The sequence below is a fragment of the Danio rerio genome, chromosome 5, assembly GCF_049306965.1.
Source record: "Danio rerio strain Tuebingen ecotype United States chromosome 5, GRCz12tu, whole genome shotgun sequence".
In the NCBI taxonomy this organism is placed as follows: Eukaryota; Metazoa; Chordata; class Actinopteri; order Cypriniformes; family Danionidae; genus Danio; species Danio rerio.
The window spans coordinates 42,163,461-42,190,406 of NC_133180.1; the positions used below are offsets into that span (position 1 = coordinate 42,163,461).

The 26,946-nt window shown below is 36.4% G+C and overlaps 2 protein-coding genes across 34 annotated transcripts in view; one reads left to right on the top strand and one right to left on the bottom strand.

Moving 5' to 3' along the window:
- arid3c (AT rich interactive domain 3C (BRIGHT-like)) overlaps positions 1 to 26,946 on the top strand; it is a 219,997-nt gene that overhangs the window by 48,977 nt on the left and 144,074 nt on the right. For 19 of the 30 annotated variants that reach the window (XM_073950907.1, XM_073950914.1, XM_073950918.1 and 16 more), the window contains 2 exons: positions 3,591 to 3,676; positions 8,121 to 8,198. The gene's annotated coding sequence lies outside the window, so the exon portion shown is untranslated. Of the gene's footprint in view, positions 1 to 3,590; positions 3,677 to 8,120; positions 8,232 to 26,946 lie in introns of all 30 variants that reach the window. The other 11 variants (XM_073950923.1, XM_073950905.1, XM_073950911.1 and 8 more) reach the window with 2 other exon arrangements.
- npr3 (natriuretic peptide receptor 3) overlaps positions 15,512 to 26,946 on the bottom strand; it is a 36,732-nt gene continuing 25,297 nt past the window's right edge. The window contains exons 4-8 of one of the 4 annotated variants that reach the window (XM_005165356.6): positions 25,697 to 25,832; positions 23,348 to 23,442; positions 22,170 to 22,281; positions 21,208 to 21,295; positions 15,512 to 17,317 (exon numbers count right to left, since the gene is read on the bottom strand). In XM_005165356.6, the coding sequence (XP_005165413.1) occupies positions 17,206 to 17,317; positions 21,208 to 21,295; positions 22,170 to 22,281; positions 23,348 to 23,442; positions 25,697 to 25,832 (543 nt within the window). In that variant the 3' untranslated portion in view covers positions 15,512 to 17,205. 4 annotated transcript variants of the gene reach the window in all.

Sequence of the window (26,946 nt, forward strand, 5' to 3'; positions counted from 1 at the left end):
AAGAAGCACATAATGACGACACAGTGTCTCAGTGGTTAGCACTGTCGCCTCACAGCAAGAAGGTTGCTGGTTCAAGTCTTAATTTTCCCTGCTTATGTTTTTGAAAAAATCTCTATCCACATTAAAATGGACAATACGGACTGTGATGCATGTTAAAGGCACGAAGAACCAACAGACTGATATAATGATCCTCATATGCTGAGTTCACACCAAACTGGGAATTACGTATTTGCGTGAGTAAATTGCATACAATGCAATGCAAATGTGAGAACAGAGGCAGAATACCATCCCACAGTTGAACGATGCAAAATATGTATAAACAGATTTGCCTCTTCCGCATTTGGTGTGAACCAATCAGAAAGGAGAAAAGTGTGCACACTGACGTCATGAGGTAAAAACTGGTTGTAGTGTCCACACGCATTTTCATAATGTTGATTGCTGTTTATTTTCTCACTTTACTAATAGGAAAAGAAATGAAAGTTCTCTTAGAGAACGGTGTTTACAGAGGTTTGACTGATAAATATAAATTTGTAGCTAAATTGTTAACGGTGCCAAACAGCATTTTCCTTTCTTTACATTCTTGTTTACATACAATATAGCATTAACACTAGACACTGTGCACGTAATAGATTAATTTTAGCAAATAAAAACGCTTATAGGTTGTGACTCACAATCCACAGCTTCTTCTATTATGGTTGGAGCTGCTGTTTCTTTGAGAAGTTTTTAGCTGAATCCCGCACTGAACTAGGAGAGATTCTGGAAGCTGTTCTTTGTCAAATGCTAGAGCTATATATGTTTTATAATTCTCTGGAACTTAATTAAAATTAAACTGTAAGCGCTTCTGCTATAACAATACATGCCTCTTCGCTGTGTGGGGTGTATGCGTTTAACCTGAAGGGTTTATGACTTCATTAACTCGGATGTATTTTTTTGTAGACCCTAAAGTTTGTTCGCTGTAGGCTTTGTTAAGCTAACTCTGTAAAAGCTAATGTCTCCCTTTGCATTGAACTTTGAGCATCTTACATTCTGAGATGTTGTTTATGTTCACACATCTACATTACACATCAACTAAAGTTTAAAATATGATATCGTAGTGGACCACCCCTTTAAAGCCTCAAATAAGAAAATTTAGGAAGGATAATACGTTTAACATGAACAGGTGTTGTGAGTATAAGCTGCGTTTGCATTAGTTGTGGAAAATATGGTTGATTTTTATAATTTATTCCATGCCACTAACAAAGCAGACACTTTATACTTAACCTTTGAAAATATATAAATATAATTTTTGTTGTTGATGTTTGATTAGTTTTACATAAAAATTCTAATTTTAGTTACTGTCAATGTGCACAAAAATGTGGTATAATATAAATTTTAAAGATCTGTCTGAAAAAGTAACTTAGGCTAAATGTACAACCATCATGAAATAAACCTAAATTTACATTATTGTAATCTGTATTAAGAGACCTGACACATTTCACATGGTTAGCTAAAATCTACTACTTGGAATCAGGATCTTTTTTGAACCTAATGACTATTTGCTCCTGTTTCTTGCCCATAACCTTACAGGGCTAATTCTTAAAACTACAAACACGTCTCGTGTGGCCTGTATTTCTGAAAGTCTGTCCAGTTACTGAAATCTGTGTTGGGAGTACCTAGAGGGAATGGAAGACTGAAACACAGCTGAGAACCATCGTGGTTTGACGCGCATCCAGATCTTTTGGACGCAGGCCAAATTCATGTAAAAACGTTTCCTTTGGTTGTGTAATAGGAGCTTCAGTTTTTATAATTTCATTCTTTGTCCAGTGAGGTCTGTGCTTGGGAAAAAAAAGAATTAAACAAACTGCAAATTAAGCGGTTAATAAAGTAAACCATCATACTGCTGTCTGCACATTTTTACAAAGCCAGTCATACAGAACCAATTCAGACCCAGACTGGCGTATTGGTGGAACGTTGCTGTTTTGGTACACTTTTTCTTATGTTAAAATAACAATTAATCAAACTTTCAAACATTTTAATAAAAAAGTAACATTGGTCAATTTTGTTTGTTTGAACAATCTAATGACTTGTTTCTAAAAACAGTCACTTGTTTTATTTCTGAATCAATCAGCATTGTGATTGAATCAGTTGATTGAATGCTTCAATTACTTGATCCCTAAACCAGTCACTTGTTTTGTTCCGCAGTGAATTGTGTTGTGAACAAATAAACTGAGTGAATGATGCAATGACTCACTCATAAATGAACACAGCAAAAAAATTTTGTGTTTAAAAGAAGTCTAATATCTAAACATAGACTGTTTAGAAACATCTAAACATACATCTAAACATAGACTGCTTGGTTAAAACAAGGCTAAATTTGGACTGTCAGTATAAATCTATTAGATCTCTACAAATATCCCAAATCTAGTCATCAAAAAGACTGGATTGAATTAGTACTGAAGGCTGCATAATGCCTAAACTGTCTATTTGATGATTTTAGTTTTGGGCTATTCTTAGATGTCTGTCATTGCCTTGTTTTAGTCAAGCCATTTATGTTTAGACATCTAATAATAATTAATAATTGGCCACTTTGCCAATGCAGTTTTTAGGCTTGAAGTATTGGCACATGCTTCTTGCAGTACTCCACTTCAACAGATCCTCAAATCATTCTGATGAGAGAATAGAAAAGACTGAGAACTGTTCAGTTCCCTCTATTGCTATGGAAACAGGATAGCAAGCAGTATTTAAACGTTTGCATTACATAATGCTGCATGCTTCAGACTTCTCTAACCAAACCTGCTGTTACATTTTTTTTCTCTGAGCACATTCAGGTTTGCATATTCATGCATAACATCCTATCTTTCTGCACAGACTGTTTGCTTTTGATTTATAGATTAACCAGAGGATTAGTTTCTAAACAATTTTTATATCAGACAAAATGTTCCAAAAGACCAACCTTATAGAAAGTGTGAAGTTCTTGAACATCAACAGTTCTGCACAGCAGAGTAGCAGGAAGGCAAAATTGATCAGAGCTGAACAAGACTGATGAAGAAGGAAACCCTGCATCAAGGAGGAAGGAAGACTGAAATTGCTTCAAAGGGGGGTTCTGGGACAAAGAATCACAACTGATAAGGAAACTCTGACGTCTCTAAGAGGACATATTAAGGCCACAGGGGTCATAAGCAGTCTGCGAGGACTGGAAGAGCAATGAGCAGTGTTGATATTGAGGCTGTTTCAGAGAGCTGTATTGTTTGTAACAGCAAAGATGCTAATCTTACCACTGAGTAAATTTAATGAAAGCATCCCACAACATCCCGCCTGGATAATAATATTTATCCAACATCACATGCAATTGTGCAATAAGGGAGAGCATTCCATTGAGCACTGAAGTTTGGTACTCTGATAAAAATGTTATGTAAAGGGTGCTATAAAAATGATCTTCCACAGTCACTTCAAGACTGTGTAATATTTTGAGTATGTAATGTATATACAATTAGTGGAGCTTGTTTTTTACAGTGTGGTGAACTTTTGTAGTGGACATAGTATTGCAGTTGCAACAAGTCTCTGCTTTGTTATTATACTCTCAGCAAAACTCTGTTTTGTTCTTTGTTTAGGAAAAAGAAGGAGGTTCAATTACCTAAGTAGCAGTAAACTATTGATATCCCAATGCCACTCACAATGCTGAAGGAGAGCTGTTTTGGTGAGTATTTAAAAATGCACTCAACAAATGTTTCTTTTTAATATCTAGGGGTTAGACAATGAAACTAAAAAACAAGGTTTTAGACCACAGTAATTCATTAGTATGGTGTAGGGCAGGGGTGCACAACCCTGTTCCTGGAGATCTACATTCCTGCAGAGTTCAGCTGCAACCTTGATCAAACACACCTTTCTTTAATTACTAAGTGCTGCTTCAGATCCTACTTAGTTTAATTTGATAAGAGTTGGAGCTGAATTCTGCAGCTAGGTAGATCTCCAGAAACAAGGTTGAGCACCCCTGGTGTAGGGCATCAGTTTGTCATGACAATGACAGATACAAGTCTGAAGGATTTTGAGCTATTCTTTTTGCAAAATAGAGGCCAGGGGCCTCATGTATCAACGCTGCGTACGCACAAAAACTTTGCGTACGCCAGGTTTCACGCTCAGAATCGCTCACGTTTGGATTTACTAACAATGAACTGAACGTGGGAATGTGCGCAGGTTCACAGCAGCTTTCTGGCTGGCGTACGCACATTTTTTGTGCGTGTCTGTTTTATTTCCATTGGCGACTCCTAGAGGCAGTTGTGTTAAATTCTTCTCTACAAAGTGTCTGAGCCTTGCAATGGCAGCTGTATGAGACGGGTTCATCTAGTAGGTATGTAAGATTTTCATACCATACATTTGACCAGCTAAACATTAAAGCACAATTTGCAGCGGTCACCTGTTTTCCCAATGTAATCTGAGCAATCTACCGCACGCACATTGCTATAAAGACACTATCTGAAGATGAATTTGCATGCGTGAATCAGAAACATTTCCATTCAATAAATGTGCAAATAAAATATGATGCACAAACTTATTGATGATTCCTACTTGTCTTTCTCGTGATAAATAGTGGGCAAAATCTGATATGTAGCGGGGAAAAAAAGAAGAAAGAGTTCATCAGACGCTGGATTCGAGCCGAGTTTATGCTCGAACGTGTCAATACATGATCACATGTGTCTTATGAGGTGCGCCACTGAGACTGCTAAGGGTAATGCAACAGTTTAAAGATATAAACCACACTATTTCTTTTTTAAATGCACTCAGTGCGATGTTCAGACCCAACTGTGTTAACCGCATCAGCTAAACTCTCCCACTCTATTTTTTTCTTTTGTTGTTAATTCCGTAGAACAAACTTGCAAATAACACCGCTTTTCTCCGGTTTACCTCCGAAAGCAGCACCTCCATTTCACATTCTGTTCAAAGTTTCTCTTTTTGCTTGATTTTGCCATTGCTTTTTCGTTGGGTTTTGCCATTAGCATTGTCATTAGCATATTGGTGGAGGAGGCAGGGAGGGGTTTGTGCTCGTGCATGTTGCGCTCAGTTTCACGTTCATTCGGATGTACAAAAGAATATGCGTGAGATTCGGCGTACGCAGTGTTTCATACATCTGAATTTTTTTCTGTGTACGCACATTTACAGCTTTGTGCGTACGCAATGTTTTAGTAAGATTTCCACGCAAGTCTTCGTACATGAGCCCCCAGGTCACTACCTGATGCTGGTGGAGGAAAATGTTTCCTGACTTGCTCCTCCAAATCACAAAGTGGCTCAGTAATATATAGATCTGGTGAATGTGCAGAACATGGGAGATGTTTGACTTTACTGTTATTTTCATCAAACCACTCTGTCACCAGTGTTGCTGTGTGTATTGTTTCGTTATCATCCTATGGCACCGCCTTTAGGATACAATGTTTGAACCATTTGGTGCACATTATTCAACAGAATGGTTTGGTAGTCCTTGACAGTGAAGCACCCATCTAGCATAACTAATGCGCTTGGAGAATGCCATGATATTGCAGCCCAAACCATCACTGATCCACCCTCATGCTTTACTCTGGCCATGCAACAGTCTTGGTGATACACTTCTTTGGGGCTTCTCCACACCATAACTCTCCCAGATGTGGGAAAGACAGTGATGTTGGAATCATCATAAAACAATACTTCACATTGTCCACAGCCCTAAATTTCCGCTGCTAGTACCATTGAAACCAACGTTTGGCATTGGCACGAGTGACCAAAGGTTGGCTATAGCACACCAGCCATGTACACTAGTCAACATTTGAAGTGAAACTTCATAACTTTTCATTCAACAAAAAGTTGTCGTAAAACTAAAATGTGTTTCTTTCAAAATGTATGCAAAACATATCATTAATGTTGCGATTATTGAAATGTCATCCTTAACGACTTTTGATGATCATCCGACATGATTGCTTGTTATTTGGTACCAATTGACCTGTCATTTAAGGCTCTGAAAGCTTCACTTGAGGTCAGAAAGCATATAAAATGGCAAAATTTGTTAGACCGCAAGATTCTGACCTTAACAAGGCCGTTGGGTTGCTGCAATTAGGAATGACTCAGCAGGGAGTTGCAGAGGCAGTGGGAACATCTCAGAGTCATTTTCAGAGCTTGGAACATGTTCAGAAGGTCTGGCAGTGGGAGTACAATGCATGGTGGAGGCAGACAACGGGTAACAACAACTAATCAAGACAGATACATGACCCTGCATGCCCGAAGATATTGTTTCATGACTGCAGTCAGTCTGCAAACTGACCTTCAGGATGCAACCGGGGTGCGAGTATTCAGACTGTGAGGAGAAGACTTCATGAAGTTGGTTTGAGAGCCAGAAAACCAGCTATGAATGTGCCTCTTCTCAGAGCACACAAAGTAGCCCGTCTGCAGTGGGCCAGAGAGCACTGTAGGTGGACAATGAATCAGTGGGGTAAAGTGCTCTTCACAAATGAGTACTGATTCTGTGTGAGTTTCCTAGACAGACATAGGAGGCTCTGGTGTCGTCCTGGAGAGAGAAATTTGCCACAAAATGTTTTACAGCATGACCGTTTTGGTGGATAATCAGTTACGGTTAGAAGAGTCATCTACATGTGTGGAAGAACAGAGCTTGTCATCATCAAAAATGGCAGCCTGACAGGCTAAAGGTATAAGGATGAAATTCTGTCATCCAATTATGCCTGTGTGCCATTAAAAGTGATATGGCATGAAATTCCACAGATAACAGTGTTGATTAATAGCAGAACTGTTAGACATGTTTTTTTTTTTTTTTAACAATACTGTATATTTTCTTAGGACAACTTTGATGAACCTTTTTAATTCACTTCAAATGTTGAAGACTGTTGACCCTGTGAAGCTCCTGACAAACAGTTTTGGTGGAAACAGATGTGCCAGCAAGACGTGCACCAACAGTTTGTCTTCTTTTGAACTCTGATATGTCACCTATAATCTTGTGGGGATGGCAAAATTTAAAGCAAACTGCGCTATTGCTCTGCTAATAAACTTTTAAACACTAGATCTTGGTCTGCAGTTCTCTTTGCAAACCAGTGTAATCAGTATGCATGTTTAAAGCTTAAGTAAAATTCTTCTAAAGACGCATTAAAAACTGATTTTATTGCATTCACTTGGACAATTTTGTTCAAGCCTCATCAGTAGCATTTCACAAAAGGACTGTTAAAAGTTCTCACTAGTATGTAATGCATTTTAAGGAAAAATGTTTGTTCTGGCTGTGAATTGAGTGTGGGATATTAAACAACGGTATGAGTGTAAAGTCACAAACTATTATAAAACCCACATACAACTAAGTCATGGTTTACACACTAAACATCAAAATAGTTTTAGGAATACCATATAAAACAATAGCCATGTCAAAAAATTTAGATATTACAGAGAAATTAAGGTTTTCTGGTAAGCGTGGTCCAGTTAGCCTCTACTGGCAAATGTTGAAACTACATCATATGGCTGGACAAATCATTTAAAGTATTTTATGTACTGTGACCAAAAAAAAAAAAAAAAAATTAAACAGCATAAATTTTACCACAGACATTTCACTATAGAATTGTATTTACCAGTGGCTCAGGTGATTTTATGAAGTAATTTCCTGGACCAAACAAGCAATATTATTGTGATGAATGCTTTCTTCTTATTAAATGAATTATCCACTTGAGATAATCTCATGAATGTTTTCCAAAATCATAAAAAAAATGTCCCAAAGATAATTTGTGCAAAATCACAAAAAAAAAACATTTATTTGCAATTAAATTTCACTGCTGTTGTCAGATAAAACACTAGACCTAGTAAAAATAAAACACTAGACCTAGTAAAAAAAAAAAAAACATTTCTTTTGTGTGTGTGTTTGTGTTTGTGTGTGTGTGTGTGTGTGTGCATATGTATGCATATTGATTTGTATAGCTCCTTTTACAATAATTATTGTTTCAAAGCAGTTAGTTACAAGTTAGTTACAATCAAATATAAGTTATTATATACACGGGTAACCTTAAATTTTGTTGCATATAGGTGATGTCTATGTGTGCATGTTTAATGATGTGTGTTTGTGTCTTAAGTGTATGTGTTGTACTAGAAGTCCTCAATGGTTGGGATCATCTCTTCATCTCTTTTAGAAGCACCTTTGTGAGGTCCAGCACTGATGTTGGACAAGAAGGTCTGACTCACAGTCTCCACTCTAATTCACCCCAAAGGTATTCAGTCAGATTAAGGTCAGGATTGTGCAGGTCAGTCCAGTTCCTCTACATAAAATTCAGTCACGCATGTCTATATGGAGCTTGGTTTATGCACTGGTGCAGGCAGGAGGGATACACAAACAAATAAAAAAACATTTCACAAAGTAGGGAGCATGAAATTGTGCTAAATGTCTTGGTATGCAGGAGCAATAAAGAGCCCATATAATGGGGTTTTTGAAAATGCCCTTCAATGTAGTGTGTAACACAGCTCTAAGTGAAGTGAAATATCCAGCTAAGACTTAAATCTGTAAGTGTACAGTGTTTAAACCTGTTGATTCATCTATAAAAGAGTCGACTCATAGTGCTTCAAACGCGTCGTCTTGAAACCGAGTCATTAGGTGTTTTGAGATGACGCGAGTAGTTGCGCGCGCAAACCCGGGAGATTTGAAACCTGCGGCCACGCCCACGAACACAGAAAAAAGCCACACACACACAAAGACACAAGCACACACACACACACACTACACAGACATCGGTCGAATGAAGTCACGCTGTGCAGATGGATGAAGAGTCAGAGTTGAGGTTTATTTTTGCAAAAATACCTCAGCATTATAGCCCAGCCTTGTGCAGTGCTTCTGGAAACAACATGCTTACAAAGAAGACTTCATCGGCCGTTTGTTAAAGGAATGATCAGTAAAGACTACTGATGTCAGAACATGGATCAGTGCATCATTGAGTAGGAGGGTAGTGTGTGTGTGTGTATGAGAAAAGAGCAGGTAGAGTGTGACGGGCTAGGAGAACTACTCGCCAGTTCATGGAGTTTTTGCTCAATAAAATAATTAGTCGCTGGTATTTTCAAGTCCATCGTCTGTACTTACATTCACCCACTGGCAGCCAAAATCCAGGCCTTAAACTATTAAGTGTGTATGCACTCTGACTACTTTTTCACTCTCTCATGCTGAAGGCTGTCAGTGTCGACCAATCACAGCAGGCTGTCATCGGTCCAATCAGCGCAGATTAGCTTCACGCTAAGGAGGGGTTTGGGGACAGATGAGTCACTGAACGATTCATATGGGAGTCGCTGGGATAATTAGGTAAAAATAAATTCATATTATAAGACCATGAAAGTGTTTTTTGACCTTGCATGCATATTAGACTGTTGTTGGAGACCCTTACAACCAAAATATGACCCTATTTCATGTATAATATGGGCTCTTTAACAATTCATTTTACTTCATAAGAGCCCACACCATAATCCCTCTCTACCAAACTTTCCACTTTGTACACAATTACCATTCTCTTGGCAACCTACAAACCCAGACTATTAGATTCTCGGACAGAGAAGGGTGATTGGTCAATCTAGAGAACATGTTTCCTTGGATCTAGTGTCCACTGGCAGCCTGCTTTACAACACTCTATCCCATGCTTTGCATTGCATTTATTGCTGTAAGTCTTGGATACAGCTGCTCGGCCATGGAAACCTGTTCTATGAAGCTCTCTATGCCTGTTTCAGAGTTAATCTGAAGGCTACATGAAGTTTGGAGGTCTGAAGCCAGTGACTCTGCAAAATGTTTGTGACTTCTGTTTACTGTGCACCTCAGCACCTGCTGACATCGCTCTGTAACTTTATGTGGCCTGCCACTTTGTGTTTAAGTTGCTGTTGTTCCTAATTGCTTTCACTTTGTATAATAGTGATAAAAGTTGATTGTGAAATATTTAGTGGTGAGACAATTTTACAATGAACTTGAATTCAATGAGCTCCTGAGAGTGACCCTCACAGATGTGGCTGTTCATAATCAGTTTAGTATCAATTCAGTATTGAGTATCAATATATTTAATTTAAGGAATTGTATTGAAGTAAAAATTTTGGTATTGGGACAACACTAGACTGTTGCACAGCTAAGCTTGCACTTGCAAAAGTATAAGCTATTCTTGTTGCAACCAAATAACTTAAGGATGCATGCTTTCAAATCTTGATTATCCCTCGTCGTAGTCCCATACTTCGGTTTGCGTTTAAGGGCCGGACATGGAAGTGCAAAGTCCTCCTCTTCAGTTTGTCCCCATGGGTTTTCTTCAAACTTGCGGGGGATGCCCTAGCACAACTTTGTCTAACAGGTGTCTGGATCTCAACAACCAACTCATTTAAGCTCAGTCTACAAATCGGTTTATTATACACGGAGACATGATCCTTTACAAAGCATGCCTATGTCCTGAAGTGAAGTCTATTTATTGAATAATGTGGTTTTCGCAAGAAGATCCCCGAACATGCCAAATCAGTTGTGCGTTCCTTCCTTTAGGAAAATTTGGAGGTTTCTGAATGTTGCCATCTCCTCTCACCAAGACGCGGCAGCACACTGGGAACACATAACCTGGTCATCTGGTTTCACAGAGGTGCTGGGCAGCTGAATCTAGCTCACCCGCCTCTTAAGTCCTCTTGGGATTTCTAAGTACTTCTTGTGGGACAGCAGAAGGGTCTTTTCGAGCCAAACTCAACTTGCTTAGTATCATTTAGAAGTCTGTCCATCAGTCCTGGTCAAAGAAGGTGGGGATCTCGAGACATTTTCGGTCAATGAATCATGCCTAGAATTTGTGCCGAGTGACTCTCATGTTTTCATGAGACCCGGCTCAGCAAGGGTCCTATCACTTCCTTTAGAGACTAGGCTGGGAGCCTACAAGCACTGCCTGTGATGGAGGCAGACCCAGCCCTTTATGTGACCTTTATGCCCAGACTGCGCTTTATGTGGACCACACTCTTAAGATCTGAACAGCTCTGTTACAGTGGTTGACAGAAGTTAAGTACCACATCCCAAAAGAGGTTGGCTCACTGGTTAGTGAATGTCATTTCCCTTGCATACCTATGCTAGGTCCAGCCGTGTCCCCCAGTGGTGAGAGCACACTCAACAAGGAGTGTCATCTCCTCTTGGGCGTTAGCCCCCGGCACCTCTCTAACAGAAATCACAAGCTGCTGGCTGGATGCCACCTAATACCCTTGCGAGATTTTCTTTGAATCTTCGAGTGGAGCGGGTTTCCTACCAGTTGCACCTTTGGTGACGTGTGCACTCATAATCTTTACTTGGCTAGCACCTCATAGAACATGTAAAGGGATTCAGTCGCTGTGCCATTGTCATACATTCCCCATAATGTTGTCCTAACATAATGTCGGATATCTCAACTTGAAAGGGAACGTCTCAGTTACGGTTGTACCCTTGTCCCTGAAGGAGGGAACGGAGAGATAATGTTTCAGTTCCAAAGTTGCTAAATCACCAGCTTAATGCTAAGTGCGCTTGATTGCTCAGTGATAAAGCTTGGCTAGATCTCCTCTGGGTGCTGCTTTTACACCCTATTATGAGAGGCTGCACCTGTGAAGAGCTCTGCTTGCTGATATATAGGCATTCATTGACTGTTTTTCTTACTCTTTAAAATGACTGTTCATCTGGCAATTCCCCATAATGTTGTTCCAACATAATGTCTCTGTTCCCTCTATCATCAATGAGGGTTACAACAGTAACCAAGATGTTCTCTGCATTCTAATTGAGAAACAGCCATGCAGTTTGTGTGTTTGAATTACAACAATATGCCTATAAACGTCTGAAGGAAGTAATGAAAGGAAGTTATGAACCCTATTTTTTGGCAACAATGAGCAAATATGGGTAAAGCCAAATGATATATTCGTAAATAAATGTTTGTATGATATTTTTAATAGATGCACAAATTAACTCTAAAATCACTGAATCCGATTGATTCAAAATCATGCTTAAAAAAAAAAAACAGTATAGGCTAATTAATGTAACATACAGGTTTTGGTACAGATATCTACAGAATATCAGAGAAAATTAATGCAGGTGGGTGGCAGGTGGATGATTTGTTTGAAGCAGCAGATTCGAGTGACATTTGAGCTGATCCCTGCTACAGGTAGTATAGATTGTGTTATGAAACATTATCGTTTTAAAAAAATAAGTTAGCAAGTAACATGTAACAGATGGGTTCAACAAAAGCACATGCAATCTATTTACAGCCTTATAGCTCACAACAGGTTTGTCTTTAACAGTGTATATATTAGGCTTAAAAATAAAGTTCATGAAAAAAAACTTTCAAAACACAAAATTATTTCACACAAATTATAAAAACAGGTAAGATAATCAGTTAGATTATCATAACTCTGTATTATGATCATGAAATACTTTTACCACAGTGCATGTTTTGTCAGTGAATATGCAGTGATGATGCATTACATACATTTTTTTTCTGATTCAGTAAACTTGTTTGATAGCTCACCTAATATATCAAGCACAATCCTGTATAACAAATCCATGTTCCATAATAAAAACTTAAAGCTATATAGATCATAATACAGCATTTCCACATTTGTGTTTAAAAATGAACACACCTTTTAGCGCGACACACCTCCCATTGTTTCTGCAAGAAGCATCGTAATGTAATTTCTGCTAAAATGTAGAGACAGTCTACACATTTTTCATGAGGCTGAGCTGCTCATATCACTATAAATAGCAATTTAAGTATCACTCCCACTACAGTAGTCATAATGGCTGAGGCACTGAATAATGGATTCCCCTTGAAAATACTTGAAAGGCAGATTACAGGAACCCTCTGCAATGAAAGGAAAAAAGCATTCCATCGAAGTGCTGAAAATAGATTTGTTATGCTTGTTTAAAGAATAGGACCATGTAACAAGATGTAGATTCTCAGTTTCAGCTGCATATTGAGATTTTGAGCTTTAGTGCATTTACATATTACAGACAGGTACATTTTCTTCTGTTTAAGGGCATCTGCTTAGTCAACAGGTTCTGCCTCATAGTCTCCAGTCTTTTGATTAAGAAACATTCAAGGAATTTTTCCATGTACGTTCCGCTGCCAGATGTGAGGTCAAAGAATGACTTTGTATCAGCTGGGATTTCATGGTTCTTTGAAGTGTGTTTGATCCCATATTGTACTCTAGTAGACTTTAAATTGTCGGTTCATCGTTTTCATGTTAATTTGAAGAGTGTCTGTTGAGTTCAACATTTAGGAGTTCACCTGAAAATCCACTTTTTATGTCCAACAAATAAAAGCTTGAAAGGGTTCATTTGTTAGTGAACTGTCACTCATTTCATTTAAAAGCTCACGAAACACCAAAACATATTTTTTGAGATGTTGAAATACCATATATGTTGATATATATATGTCCCATGTTGCTAAAAACACTATTAGGACGTAAATATTATGCTAGCAAGTGAAAATGTATTGTTTTTTCGTTGTTTAGAGCAAATTCGTTCTTCGGGTTTGAAAAGAAATGTTGAAGCAACATCAGAGCGATGAGACCATTGTGTAAATTTCAGTATGGAGACTGGATGTCTGGATGTCATTGAGTATTCATCACGTCTGTTATTTCATGAGAAAGACTTGGTTCGAACCAATCAGCGTGCTCTATTGTGAACGAGATGCAACGTCATTAATATGCATGATATAGCTTCAAAGACTGTTTTTACCCGTTACAGTGTTCAGAGAGATGTCACACTGTGTTGCTAACTGTAATTAAAACAAGTAGTAGAAGATTTGTTCGGAGACATGGGTCGTCAGTGTTGTGTTAAAAAATGTGCCGCAACAAAGGTTTTGTTTCCATTTTCCCGCCATTAGAACACAGCTGGTGCGTGGGCCGACATATGTGGATTACAGAGGTCTAACACGTGACATAAGTATGTTTGTAAGGAACATTTTTTACCTGAGAGCTTTTCGGATCTGGAAATGGTGAAATCCGGATTTGCCACTTTGGTTCCAGTTTGTGTTGATTGTCCTGTCTCCATTTGGTTAGTGTGCGTTTAATGTTTTTATTCGTGTTTATTCAGATGGCAAAGTTAGTTAGAATCCTCAACACTACTCTTTCAGTTTTTAAGACATACCGTTGTCAAAATTATTTAGTTACTAGGTTTACAGTAATATCACTACAATATTATGGACTGAAAATCCTCCACTTCCACACAGCTCTCAGTTCTGCTGTAAATCCTGCTCTCCAAGTTACTCTCTATCTCCCCTGCGTCTGCATTTGTGTTGCTGGTGTAAAATCAGCTGTTGTGCACAAAATGAAACTCCCGTTTTCATGCAAACCTTTCCCTCTTTCGTCACTCGACACTCCCAGCTAAACAAAGCTGGACTCGCCCACTTTCCTGACGTTTTTCAAACTAGAGGTGTAGAAACACCCTGCTGAGACAGAGAAAGTTTCATGGTCTTTTAATAATTAGTTTACTTGCATAATAAACAAATCCTGATAATTGACCTCTTTGTCATCAAAGATGTTCATGTCTTATGTTTCTTCAGTTTTAAGGAAAACTTTCTGGGATTTTTCTCCATATAGACTCCTACAGTCTTCAATGATTTGACCATCCAAACCACAGTTTTAAAGCAGCTTTGACGGGCTATAATAATTAACAGCCGATGATCAAGGTATCTAGTGTGAACAAGTGTGCTTTAAAAAAAATATAGCTCAAACTATTGGGCACTAGCAAAAGTCAAAGTACCTGAAAGAAATGTTTTTCTTAAAAGCCTTCATTTCTTTTCAACTCTTCAAGAAAGAAAAAAAGAAAACTTTTGAATGACAAGGGGGCAAGTAAACTATCTGGAAATGTTCATTATGGAAGTGAACAAACCTTTTCAATTGGCCCTGAAGGAGTAGTTCAGATGGACTAGTAATGGAAAAAATGCTGTGTGGGAGAGACACCTGTAGTGATGAGCAACAAGGGAAGTGGGTTGTGTTTGCTTTGGCTTCGTGACCTGTGTTCACATAGTGTCTCTGCAGTCTGGGATGATTTGTACACACCCTCTTGGAGATCTATGAGGAATTTCAGACCATTGCTATGACAATCCACTGGCTCCACTGAATGGACACCAGCTCACAGAAAACATGTCCAGACTCCTGCTTTAGCGTTTTAAAGCCAAATCACAAAAACAAGATATGCTGGTTTTAGTCATCCTTATTTCCACATCGAGATTGAATCTAATTAAACAACAGACAATAGAGGACGCCATGATTTTTGTCAAAAGGTATTGAATTAAATGCAGGATCGCTATTGGTCAATCTCATCTGACTGACAGGTTGTTCGGCCCTCGCACTAGTAAACACATTATTAGAGAAGAGATGAGATATTGCTGCCAGAGGAAGGGGAAGTTATTTTGATTACAGATAATGAGAACGCATAACATCCATGGATAAATCGTTTATAATGTAATAATATATAGTCCAAAGTAATGCAATAAGAATTTTAATTTGATGGAGATTTTAAGGTTAGCCTACTCAGAATTCTGTGTGCAAGCCACTAGTTGTAAACACAGAGAGACTATTTAATTTCATAGATTTTCTTTTTAATTGGTCAATATGTATCAATCTAAATAAGTTACAGTTCTTCTGAGTGTTTACAAAGCCTTGTAAATATACTTATAAGGTAAAATTTGCTCTGACAAGGCAGATATAATGTTTACAAAAAAGATTCTGTATATTTCACACAAGAAACAAATGTTAAAATCAACACTAAGAAAAATGAAACCTCTACAAAAATATCAATAAATAACATCAAATCTTATGTTGATACATTTACTTACATCAGTATTACAATTGCCATCAAGCTTGAATAAAATCCTAGATTTTTTTTTTGACACACAAAACATAGAGATGGTCTTAAATGTGACACCTCACATTTACATCTCATCATCATTACTGTATCATCACAAATGTTAAAAATATACTTTATATGCTATTAAACTGATAGATTATTGATAACCACCTCCTGACAAAGACAATCTAAAGACAAAAAAAATTTACATGTGCAATATAAATTGAACATAGCTTTTCAAAATCTTTCGCTGACAGGTAGACCGGCTTCTGTTGTGTATAAAATCGTTTTGTGGCATAACTATATTTCCATTACATAACATTCTGACAACCTCCTTTTTGTATTTTTAAACCAAAGAATTTGCTTGCCTCTGCAGTTCACCTTCACCATTGCAGAATGAAGAGTCAGGCATGATTTGAGCACAGTCATCTCTTCTTACAAACTCTATCTAGGATTCAAAAAGTGTTGTTTACAATACAAATCAGGCTTTATAAAAATGCAATGGTGGAGGAGGCCTATAGTGGACATTGATGATTTCTAAAAGCATGACAAGTTTTTAAATAAGTCAAACATACTGATATGAAAGGACAGAATAAGTTGGTTTAGTTTTCAAACAGTCGGTTTTATCGATTGATTCTTGAATCCATAACCGCAACCAGTCATACAACATTTGAGGCACCCAGCAGCGTCTGTACATGGCAGTGTAAAAATCAAAATATGAATGAGAGCGGAATTTCTATATGGTCATGTTATAATTAGTGGGACTAAAACCTATGAATGAAATTCATTTATAATAATAAATAAAAACAGTTCAGTGTTTCAGCATGGAGCCAAATTGGATACAGGAAGGCTTGCTAGATATGCGTCGAAACAGCGGAACATTGTTTTAAAGTTCACATCAGTTTTGTATTCATCAGTGCCTCCTGACCAAGTCTAGAAGAAAGAATGAAGAAAGACTGGATGTTTATCAGTGTGTTCTACTGGACATTCTCTAAAGCAAGAAGAGGAAGTTAATGTGACACCATGATCACTGGGGAGAGTGTTGCGTTTAAAGAAAGCTTAAGTTCTGAGTATCATTCGTACAGTCCTCAATATCATGTAACCGCTTCTCCCCAACGATCGCACTCATTATCTCTACAAAACTGACAGGCTTCCTCAAGACGAGTTTGGCAAGAAAAATGGTCTGTAGCTAAATAAAAAAAAAGACCCTTTTTCATGTGAGCACTTCTCCTCCAATAATTCAACTTTCCTGAGTTTACGAATTGAAGAGCAAAAGATATTTACATGGAGAAACAAAACACTACAGCATGTCTATAAATAGTTCTGGGTGGGTCCTGGGATGGTGTTTGGTGAGCCCACAGACCCATTTGAGATGCACCTTCCTCGAATCTTAACACCCCAGAAGTCGACTTACGCCTTTTAGACTACGCTGCTGAAAAGTTGGATCTGATGGAGTCTTCCCGCAGCTGACGGTGTTTCCCGATGTCACACTCTTCTCGAAGTGTTCTCCTCTCAATGGTTATCCTGTAATTCTTCCTGAGAAACCGTGAAGAACAGTATCATGAATGTAGCACCATGGCTTCACTCTGTATTAACATGCATTTTCCTGTAACCACTTTGTGTTTGGATTTCATCACAATCCCTTTTTTTGTGGGATATCTTATGTACCACCATGTTGTGCAGGTTGTTTACAGGGTTGGTAATGTTTTTCATGACTGGTATGAAGTAGACTGAATCAGAATGCAGATTTCAGTGTCTCATTTTGGTGCCGCTTACATGCCTGAGCTAATAATTGATATCATGGGCACAGGAAGTAATACTGATTGCTAAATGCACAAAGCCAATTTTTTTCGAATCGTGCATACATTGTATGAGCAGCTTTCACACTTTAAATCTCTGATTTCTTTGAATCTACTAGTTTTATCAATACTGAACTAAACCATTGTTTGGTTCACAGTCAGAAAGAAACTGACAGACAGAACAACAACACCACTACAAAAAGACAACAGTAACTATTTACGCAATGGTTTACAAGTTCAAGAATGAAGGCAATAATGATATGTATAAAATGTCAAAAGATAAAAGCTCAAATTTCTGAAACCTATATTTAGTGTAGCACATTTGTGATCAGACTGACAAAATCTTCAGTCAACAAATGTAGATTTGTACAACTGCACACCTCAGTTCACGCAGATCCACCGATGCATGTGCATAAGTGCATACTTTAAAACATAACATTACCTGTTTATTTATTTTAGACAGGTAATGTTATGCTTTTAAAAGTAGTCACGGAAAGCTAATGTAGATTTATGCGATCATAACTAACATTTTCTTCCAGAGTGTGCTCATTTACAGGAACAATAACGGACGAGAGGGGCGAAGGCTCATTCTCTTGCAGGCTCTGTTATGTGTATGCGGAACTTTTTCTGTGCAGATTTGCTTTTCTGCCTAACAACTGATGATTGAACTGTTCTGGAAGGAGGATCTTTCTTACTGAAGCGCCCCCGGGCGGGGCTAAAGAGAGACCACAATAAATATGGGGGGACGAGGGTGTGGGTGTGTGTGCCCAGCTGACACAGACTTGCCTGTGTTGCTGTTCGTTGACACCCGGAGCTCTGTAATGCTTTATTCATCTAATTAATTAAATTGATAAAACTTACTTAAAGTCCAACACCGCCAATCCTCCACTGCCACCAATATCCCACACCTCCACCCCAGTCATTACTTCATGCAATCATAAGCACCTTAGAGGTTGTCAATATGACAACCTGTGATGCGTTCTCTACATTGTTTACCAAGCTACTCTGAATATTTAGTTTGAAATAGCATGCAAGTATGGCTTAGTAATAAGTGTAATTCCTACACCCTGTTGGTCAACCACTAAGCATACAGTAGCCCCCCTGAATTATTAGACCGCTTGTTTATTTTTTTCCTCATTTCTGTTTAACAGAGAGAAGATTTTTTCAACACATTTCTAAACATAACAGTTTTAATAACCCTTCTCTAATAATGGATTTATTTTCTCTTGACAGTGATGACAGTGGATAATATTTTACTAGATATTTTTCAAGACACTTCTATACAGCTGAAAGTGACATTTAAAGGCTTACCTGGGTTAATTAAGGTAACTAGGCAGGTTAGGGTAATTAGGCAAGTTATTGTATAATAATGGTTTATTCTATAGACTATCGAGAAAAAATCTAGCTTCAGGGGGCTAATAATTTTGTCCCTAAAATGGAGTTTAAAAAATTTAAAACTGCTTTTATTCTAGCTGAAATAAAATAAATACGACTTTTTCCAGAGGAAAAAATATTATTAGACACACTGTGAAAATTTCCTTGCTCTGTCACCATTTGGAAAATATTTAAAAAAGAAGAAAAAGAAAAAAATTCGAAGGTGGCTAATAATTCTGACTTCAACTGTATATATATATATATATATATATATATATATATATATATATATATATATATATATATATATATATATATATATATATATATATATATATATTAGGGATGTGCGGAGCAGCCGGTATTTTTATTTGTATTTGTTGAGGGGGGAAAAGTATTTGTATTTGTATTTATATTTGTATTCGAGTAAAATTCAAAATGGCGCAAAAATATATATTTTTTCTATTACACTTCTAATTTACGTTATAGTGAAAGTATTGTTTAATTATACCCATTATATAAATTATAGATATGCAATATTGGCTGTTGTTTTTGAACATGTGATAAGAAATGTCATTGAAAAGAAAATAACATAGAAGCCATTATCTCATCCATGGTTAAACCAACAACTAATAAAATACCATTGTGAATATTATGAACCCCACCACCACCGTTCTTGTTGAAGGACACTGAATAGACAGAATAAAAACAAATAATACTTCAAAAAACTGTTCTTCTTCTGAAAGAACTTCTTTCCAATGCACAGAATTCCAAAAACTAATATTAACTAAATAAATCTAAATAAAACCCTGCCCGGGAGATCTGGCAGAACAAAAGTATTCTATATAATACTAAAAGATACAGGCCTGCTATTATCATCTGCCAGCCACAAAAAAGACACAAAGTTTGTTTGTTTGTTTTTTTATGTTTGAAACTGACTTGCTGGGGCAGAATGTGGCTGTGTTGATGCTTTTAGTGCATGTGATAATACATTACATAGAAGGTTGCGCGGTGCTCTGTTCAGTGAGAAGCGCTCTCTATGGCAAGCCTTTTTAGCATTTAAATCTTTGTTCTGACTCCATAAATATATTAGAGATATCTCTAATTATATTTTGACTAGTCATAATTATAATTCCACTACTCAGAATGACAATTAGACATGTCTGCAATTACAATTGTACTAGTACGAAATCAGATGAATTTTGACTAGTAACAATTGTAATTGATATCTCTGAGTTTTTACTAGTCATAATACATTTAGAGATATCTTTAATTCATCATATTTAGAGATATTTACAAATATATTTGAAGATATCTCTAATTAATTTACTAAAAGTCTAATTACAGTTGTAGATATCTTGAATTGGATTTTTGACTAGTCAAAATTCATTTGGAGATATATCTAATTACAATTGTGACTAGTCAACTTATTTAGAGATATCTGCAAATATTTTTCAATGGAAGTCAATGGAGGAATATGACTAGTCTATCATAATATATTTGCAGATATTTCCAATCTGACTAGTCGAATTATAATTATGACAAGTCAAAATATAATTAGAGATATCTCTAAATATATTTATGTATAGTCTGAACAAGGTTTAAATGCTAAAACGGCTTGCCATACGCTTTCACCCAGTAGCACAGTGGAGAGTTCTCTAGTTATATCCTTTCAGTCGTTTGTTATGCAGTGACATGCAGTCAAATATTTCGCCAAACAGTCCTTAGGGATGCGGTGACACGCAGTCAAATATTTTACCGGACAGATCCGCCACTTTTGGCGCGCATAAACAATCATAAAGCCCTCGTGCTGCAGGAATGAGGTCTGCTGAAGGCGCGCAGCTGACGTGCAGTGAGGGGTTTGCGTCTTTAATAAACTACGGCAGTTTGCGATCACTGAACAGTAAGAATGATTAATAAATCCATATGAAACAACCCCTTAAAAGTCACGTCTCGCTTTCAGTTTCGGGCTTTGGCGCGTTTTGCCTCTCTCTCTCTCTCTCTCTCTTTCTCTCTCTCACTCTCTCTCACTCACTCACGCGGGCATGCACTATGGTCTCGTGAGGAAACGCTGCTTTTTGATATAGTGTTTTTCTTGCTCCCGAATACAAATAATTTTTCAAGTATTTGTTTGAATCAAGTATTCGTAAAAACACGCTATTCGTGCCTTTCCGAATACCGTATTCGGGTTCGGCTCCACCCTTAATATATATATATATATATTTCATAAAAAAGAGTGTATTCTGTATTTACCTAAAGAAGTAGAATGCCAGGAGAAGAGCTGTTCCCAGAATCCCCCCTACTATTATCCCAGTCACCGCTGATACACCTAGTCCACCTGCTTAGGAGAGAAAGTAAAACCATGTATAAGGAAAGCTCTCCATCTACAAAATCCAGGAGTTATCATAATAAATGATTATTCATAATAATTAAACAATATGTACTGTATAAGGTACAATGTCTCATTTCCACTGAGCAGTATTTTTCTGAACAATACAGTACTGGTGGTTACCCTAATCAGGCCTGCATTTCCTTTGGGAACAATACACTTTCTTGGTAGTCATTGTGCATGCCAGAAAGTTGTGATCAGCATCATTGACTGTTCACATATGGCATATTTTATGACTTCAAGTTTATTATTTTAAATGTAGACGCGTGGCAAGCCTGCACAGTTAGACAGATGAACCGGGCCTTTTGCAATTTCCACTCGTTTAGACGCAACATGTGAACAGTCCCTTAAACAAAAATAGAGGACATAAAGCAGATCCTGTTTTTTCTTCTTAGCATATGACAGTTTGTTTGAGATTGGGGTTGGGCATGGTTCACTGCTCTGTGAGGTCTTGTATTATGTATTGTATTGTATGACGGTGTTGTGTTTTGGCTGTGTATTTAAAAATGTCACTTCTTGTGTTGACGTTCCACTTGTCTTGTTGCATGCGCTGGTGACAATTCTCTATAAACCAATATTATTCAGTCTAGCTCCGCCCTTTTGGTACTGTACTGTATTTGTACACCCTTAGGAAATGGTATTTTGGTACCTTTGACAGTGGAACAAATGTGTATTGTACACATGTACGTGTACAGTACCAAACCATACCACTCAGTGGAAATGGGCTATTAGACCCATCTATGACTTAGATGGGTTTAAATCCACACTGTTACAGAAATAAAGCAAACAAACAAGTGCCAGTCTTAAAGCAGCAGAGGTAATTTACATGATGGGTCGAGAGGTTTTGGAGGTGGTATCGTTCGCAAGGAGAACCATTCCCTCTTGAAGCCCGGCAAGATCTGGAAACTTCCATTAGTGCCGAAGTAGTTCATGACAGTCTGATGGTATAAAAAGACATTCATTATAGTGACTACCTGTATTGACTCTCCTCAATTCTGACTAAACAACTTAGGCCCCATTTACACTAATACGTTTTTGTTTTAAAATGCATAAGTTACGCCTTCCTTCCACACTACCCCAGAGTTTTCTAGCCCTGAAAATGGAGCATTTTGGAAAAAGTATAAAGGCCGTTTTTTCATTTTCAAACGCTGCTGCTCCGTGTGGATGAGGGAAAACAGAGACATCTGAAAACCGAAAGCATGGCCACCTGATTGGGGCTTTTCCCTCAATATTAAGTGCACAAAGTTCAGTCTAGCATCCTTAAGTTCAGACTTTTGATATGAGTTTGATATGGAAAACAAATCTTGAACTAAATCTTCAAAGGGAACCTTGCACTTTTTTAACCTCATCTTATCACCCTGCTACATTGTTTCATCTTACAATCTAAACAATAAAATAATTATATGACATTACTGCATATTTTCTTCTTGATATTAGCAACAGACGCCAAAAATGTTGAGGTATCATGTAACTGCCTTCTTTCTTTTTCTTTGAAAAATAAGAAACATAACCTCTCCTTTGCTAAATATCAGTTTTAATAATTCATAATGGCCATTTTAAAAGTACACAAGTTTATACAATATAGGAAATAAAGCCAAGCAATCAATGTGCAAAATCAGTGTATGTGGTTACATTAATATTTTAACTTATCTTTACGCTCGGCCAAAACACATTACCTTAGAACAAGTAATAGATCCAAAAGACCAAGAAGTCGTTAGATAGAGACAAGATGAATTAAATATCACGTTTAACTACTATAGTGAGATGAGATCCAGCGGAACATCCTGGATGAACTGTCCAATGTGCACTGCTCCCATCTGGGGAGGTGTGCTCAGCACCCGCCAAGTGTTTGTGCGCGGTCACGTGATGTGCGTTTTCAGAGGTCTGGTGTGGATGTAGATCGTTTTTGTTCTAAAACGCCATTTTAAATCTAAAACGTATTCGTGTAAACTAGAATAAATTAGTTTCAAATGTCTGAACTGTCGAGAGGTTTTTGTAAAATACCTCGTGTTTTCCTGACTCTGGATCGGTCATCCTCACAACAGAGAAATCCCCATTCCGGTCGCCATTGGCATCCAAAGACACCTGGCCAGCAATGCCTGTATAACGGAATGTGAGGAATGAGAAAATTAATTAGTTTGAAGAGTCAGACATTCCAAGGAAAACACCGGCAAGAGTCGACAAATTCCGGGTGGGCAATACAACAGGAAATCTCATCCGCCTCCTGCCGTTTTTGTTGGCTTTGACTGCAGAAATGGTAATTTCATCTGTACATCTGTGTTGCTGAATTCTTGAGATTTTTAAAATATTATTTCATTTAACAGGAAAACATGACCCTGTTCCTGATGATTCTGGCTGAGTGGAACATTGTTATTTCACGTTTAGTTGTCTTGCTGTGGTCATTGAGACGGGTCTGAGCCGCAGACATGTCTGAGCACTTATTTTGTAAGGGAAGTTTAATGAATTACAGTGGCAAGAACACTGGCGAGACCTCTGTTCACGACTACAATAATGGGAATCAAATGGTACTTGGTCAGTCTTAAGATTCCAACTTGCTTTTTTTCACAAAATATGCATTACTGTTTTCCTAGTAATGAACTTAGTGTGCAAAATTTAAGAGAATGTTTAAATGTTAAAGGACAAAATGTTAACAAAATTTTGCATACATTACTACTCAAAAATTAGCAATGTCAAAGAAATTTTGAATAAACAAATAAATAAATAAAAAAATATAAAATAAAATAAAATGTTATTACAATAAAAAATATATACTTTAGTTCTGAATATTAGGCCTTTAACTTGCATTGTAAGAAAGAAAAAATAGACCAAATAGTTTGGTTAACTTAAATTCCTGGAACCATTTTAAGCAAAATGTTTTTTTTTTTGTTTTGTTTTTTTGTTTTAATGATAACCTATGCACGGAAGGTCAACCAGGCCATAACAATGCCTGTTACAGGGTCAACAATACTAACCGCTGAGCCACTGTGCCGCTCCCTACATACATTTTTTGTAACTTTATTTGTAATATAGCCAATACTTGTGTGCGAGTTACTAGACCCCCTCCCACAAGTCAAATGTTGTTTTAAAAAAATTGAAAGACTGAAGTTATGTTTTCGTCATCAGGAATGTATGTTTTTGTTAGCAGAACACACATATTCAAAGGCACAGGACAAAGTAGCAGACGCTGAAATGTATGCAGCCAATTTCACCATGAACATTCAAGGTGGAAATACTCAAAACTCTTTTTGTCATTTCAATAAAACAACATTAGAATGAAGGATGTACACTACCGGTCAAAGGTTTGACAAAGTTTTTTTCATGTAATTTCATGTATGAAAGTTATTCTGTGCATCAAGGTGTCATTTATTAAATGTTAAATTGTTAAATATATGTTTACATTTTAAATAACTGCTTTCATATGGTATGTAGTTTGAAATTAAAACTCCTTTCATTATTGCTTTTATTACTATTACAAATTATTATAAAATTATAAATTTATTATAAAAAATATAAATTAATTATTATAAGTAATATTAGAGTGATTTCTGAAGCATTATGTTACTCTGAAAACTGGAGTAATGAAGCTGAAAATTCATCACTAAATTCATTGGAATAAATGATTAAATTAAATAATAAACTACTTTTGAACAGTTATTTTATAGTGCAATAACATTTTACAATTTTACTAATTTGTACTATATTTTTTGATGAAATAAATGCAGCCTTGAGGAGCAGGAGAAGCTTATTTTAAAACATTCAAAAATCCCACTGACCCCAAATTTTGACGGGTAGTGTACATTTAGGAAAAGTTAGTGTGCAATAGTGTTTTATTTTAACAAAGTTATAAAAATACAAAATTTAAGAAGGATTGTCAAAATGATTCCCTCTGTGTTCTAGTACTTAATAAAAAGGTTCATATTACAATTGCAATAATAATGCTTCAAATCCCTTCAATGTTCAGCCGTTTAAATGCATTTAGATTTATTTGCACTGGGATATCAATACACTTATTCAGTGCACACCTTTATTGGTACACCTTTACTCAGGATGCACACAAAAAATCAGCCTGATTAACAGGAGGGATTTAATGTTTGTTTGTTCATCATGTCCTGACACCGTCTGGCTGACACTTTATCCAGACATGCTAATTAGGTGCTTTCATTTGATTACTGATGAGCTTGCAGTCACTGTTTACCATTGCCATCTGTTTACCATTGCCAACTGTTTACTATTACCAACTTTAACACAATCACTTCTTTTCATTTCGGGTGTGTTATAAATGTAAATGAAATCTGATGTCCACACTTTGCTGTCTAATTTTGAGACACAAAAATACGAATTGTATTGATTTACCTTCGAATGTTCTATTCCACATGCTGTGTGTGATTTCCAGTCCATTCTTTTTCGTCAGACCTTTACTTTTGACCTCACGCAAAGCAATTGCATATAGAAGCAAAGCATCATGGAATCCCTCCATAAACATGTTGACCTGTAATGAAATAATAGAGAAAGGTCTGAGGAACAAAAGGCAATTGCAGAGATTTTTTAATCAATAATGCTTGCGTCAGAGAAACACAAGCTTTTCCAGGCTTAAATCTTGCATTATGATACTGAAGGAAGAAACAGTAATACAATGGTGTTTGGAGTATAAAATGTTTCATTTATTTAAATATTCATAAGGAATAGGTAATCAATATTTTTCATAAATCATATTAATAAATAAAATATATACAGTAGGTCAGTAGGATTTTTAAATGTTTTAAAATAAACTTATTCTGCTCACCAAGGCATATTTATTTAATCAAAAATACAGTACACACTGAAAAATTGTGAAATATTATTTCACTATAAAATAACTTAATTTAATAATGAATTCCCTTGATTTTAAAGATACATTTTTAGCTTCATTACTTCAGTCTTCAGAGCCACATGATCCTTCAGAAATCACTCTAACTTTAATTATTATTGTTATTAATATTATTAATGGTAATAGTAATACAAGCAGTAATGGCTGTTGTAATAATTTTATTTGAAACCACATACAAAAAGAAAGCAGTTATATAAAATTTTTATAAATATTTAACAATTTGTTTTTACATTTAAAAAATGCTGCCTTGATAAACAGAATCATTTTCTAAAAAAAAAAAAAAAAAAAAAACATGGAAAAAAAAAAACTGACCACAAACTTTTGACCGGTAATGTACATGTAAAAATAAATCTGTTATTTTAATTAAATCATAAAATTATCAATTATATTTTTCATTACTTAAAATAAATATAAAATAAAATATATCAAATAAAATTTTTACTTATTTTTTTCAGCTTATAACAGGAAATATTTTTAGCTTAAAAGAAAATATTTGAAGGAAAAAATATTTTAATTTTAAGTTAACCTATTCTACGATACAAAAAAAAACTAAACACAAAACGGTGAACTCTAATTAAAATAAAAATAGAAAATTAAAAAAGAATTAAACTTTTTTTATAAAAAACACTAAAATATCATTGAATAAAGAAATTTATAAAAATATTCATAAATTAGAGAATATAACAGATCTAATTAAAATTCCTTCTTTGTCTTCATTATTTTACACTTTGTATTA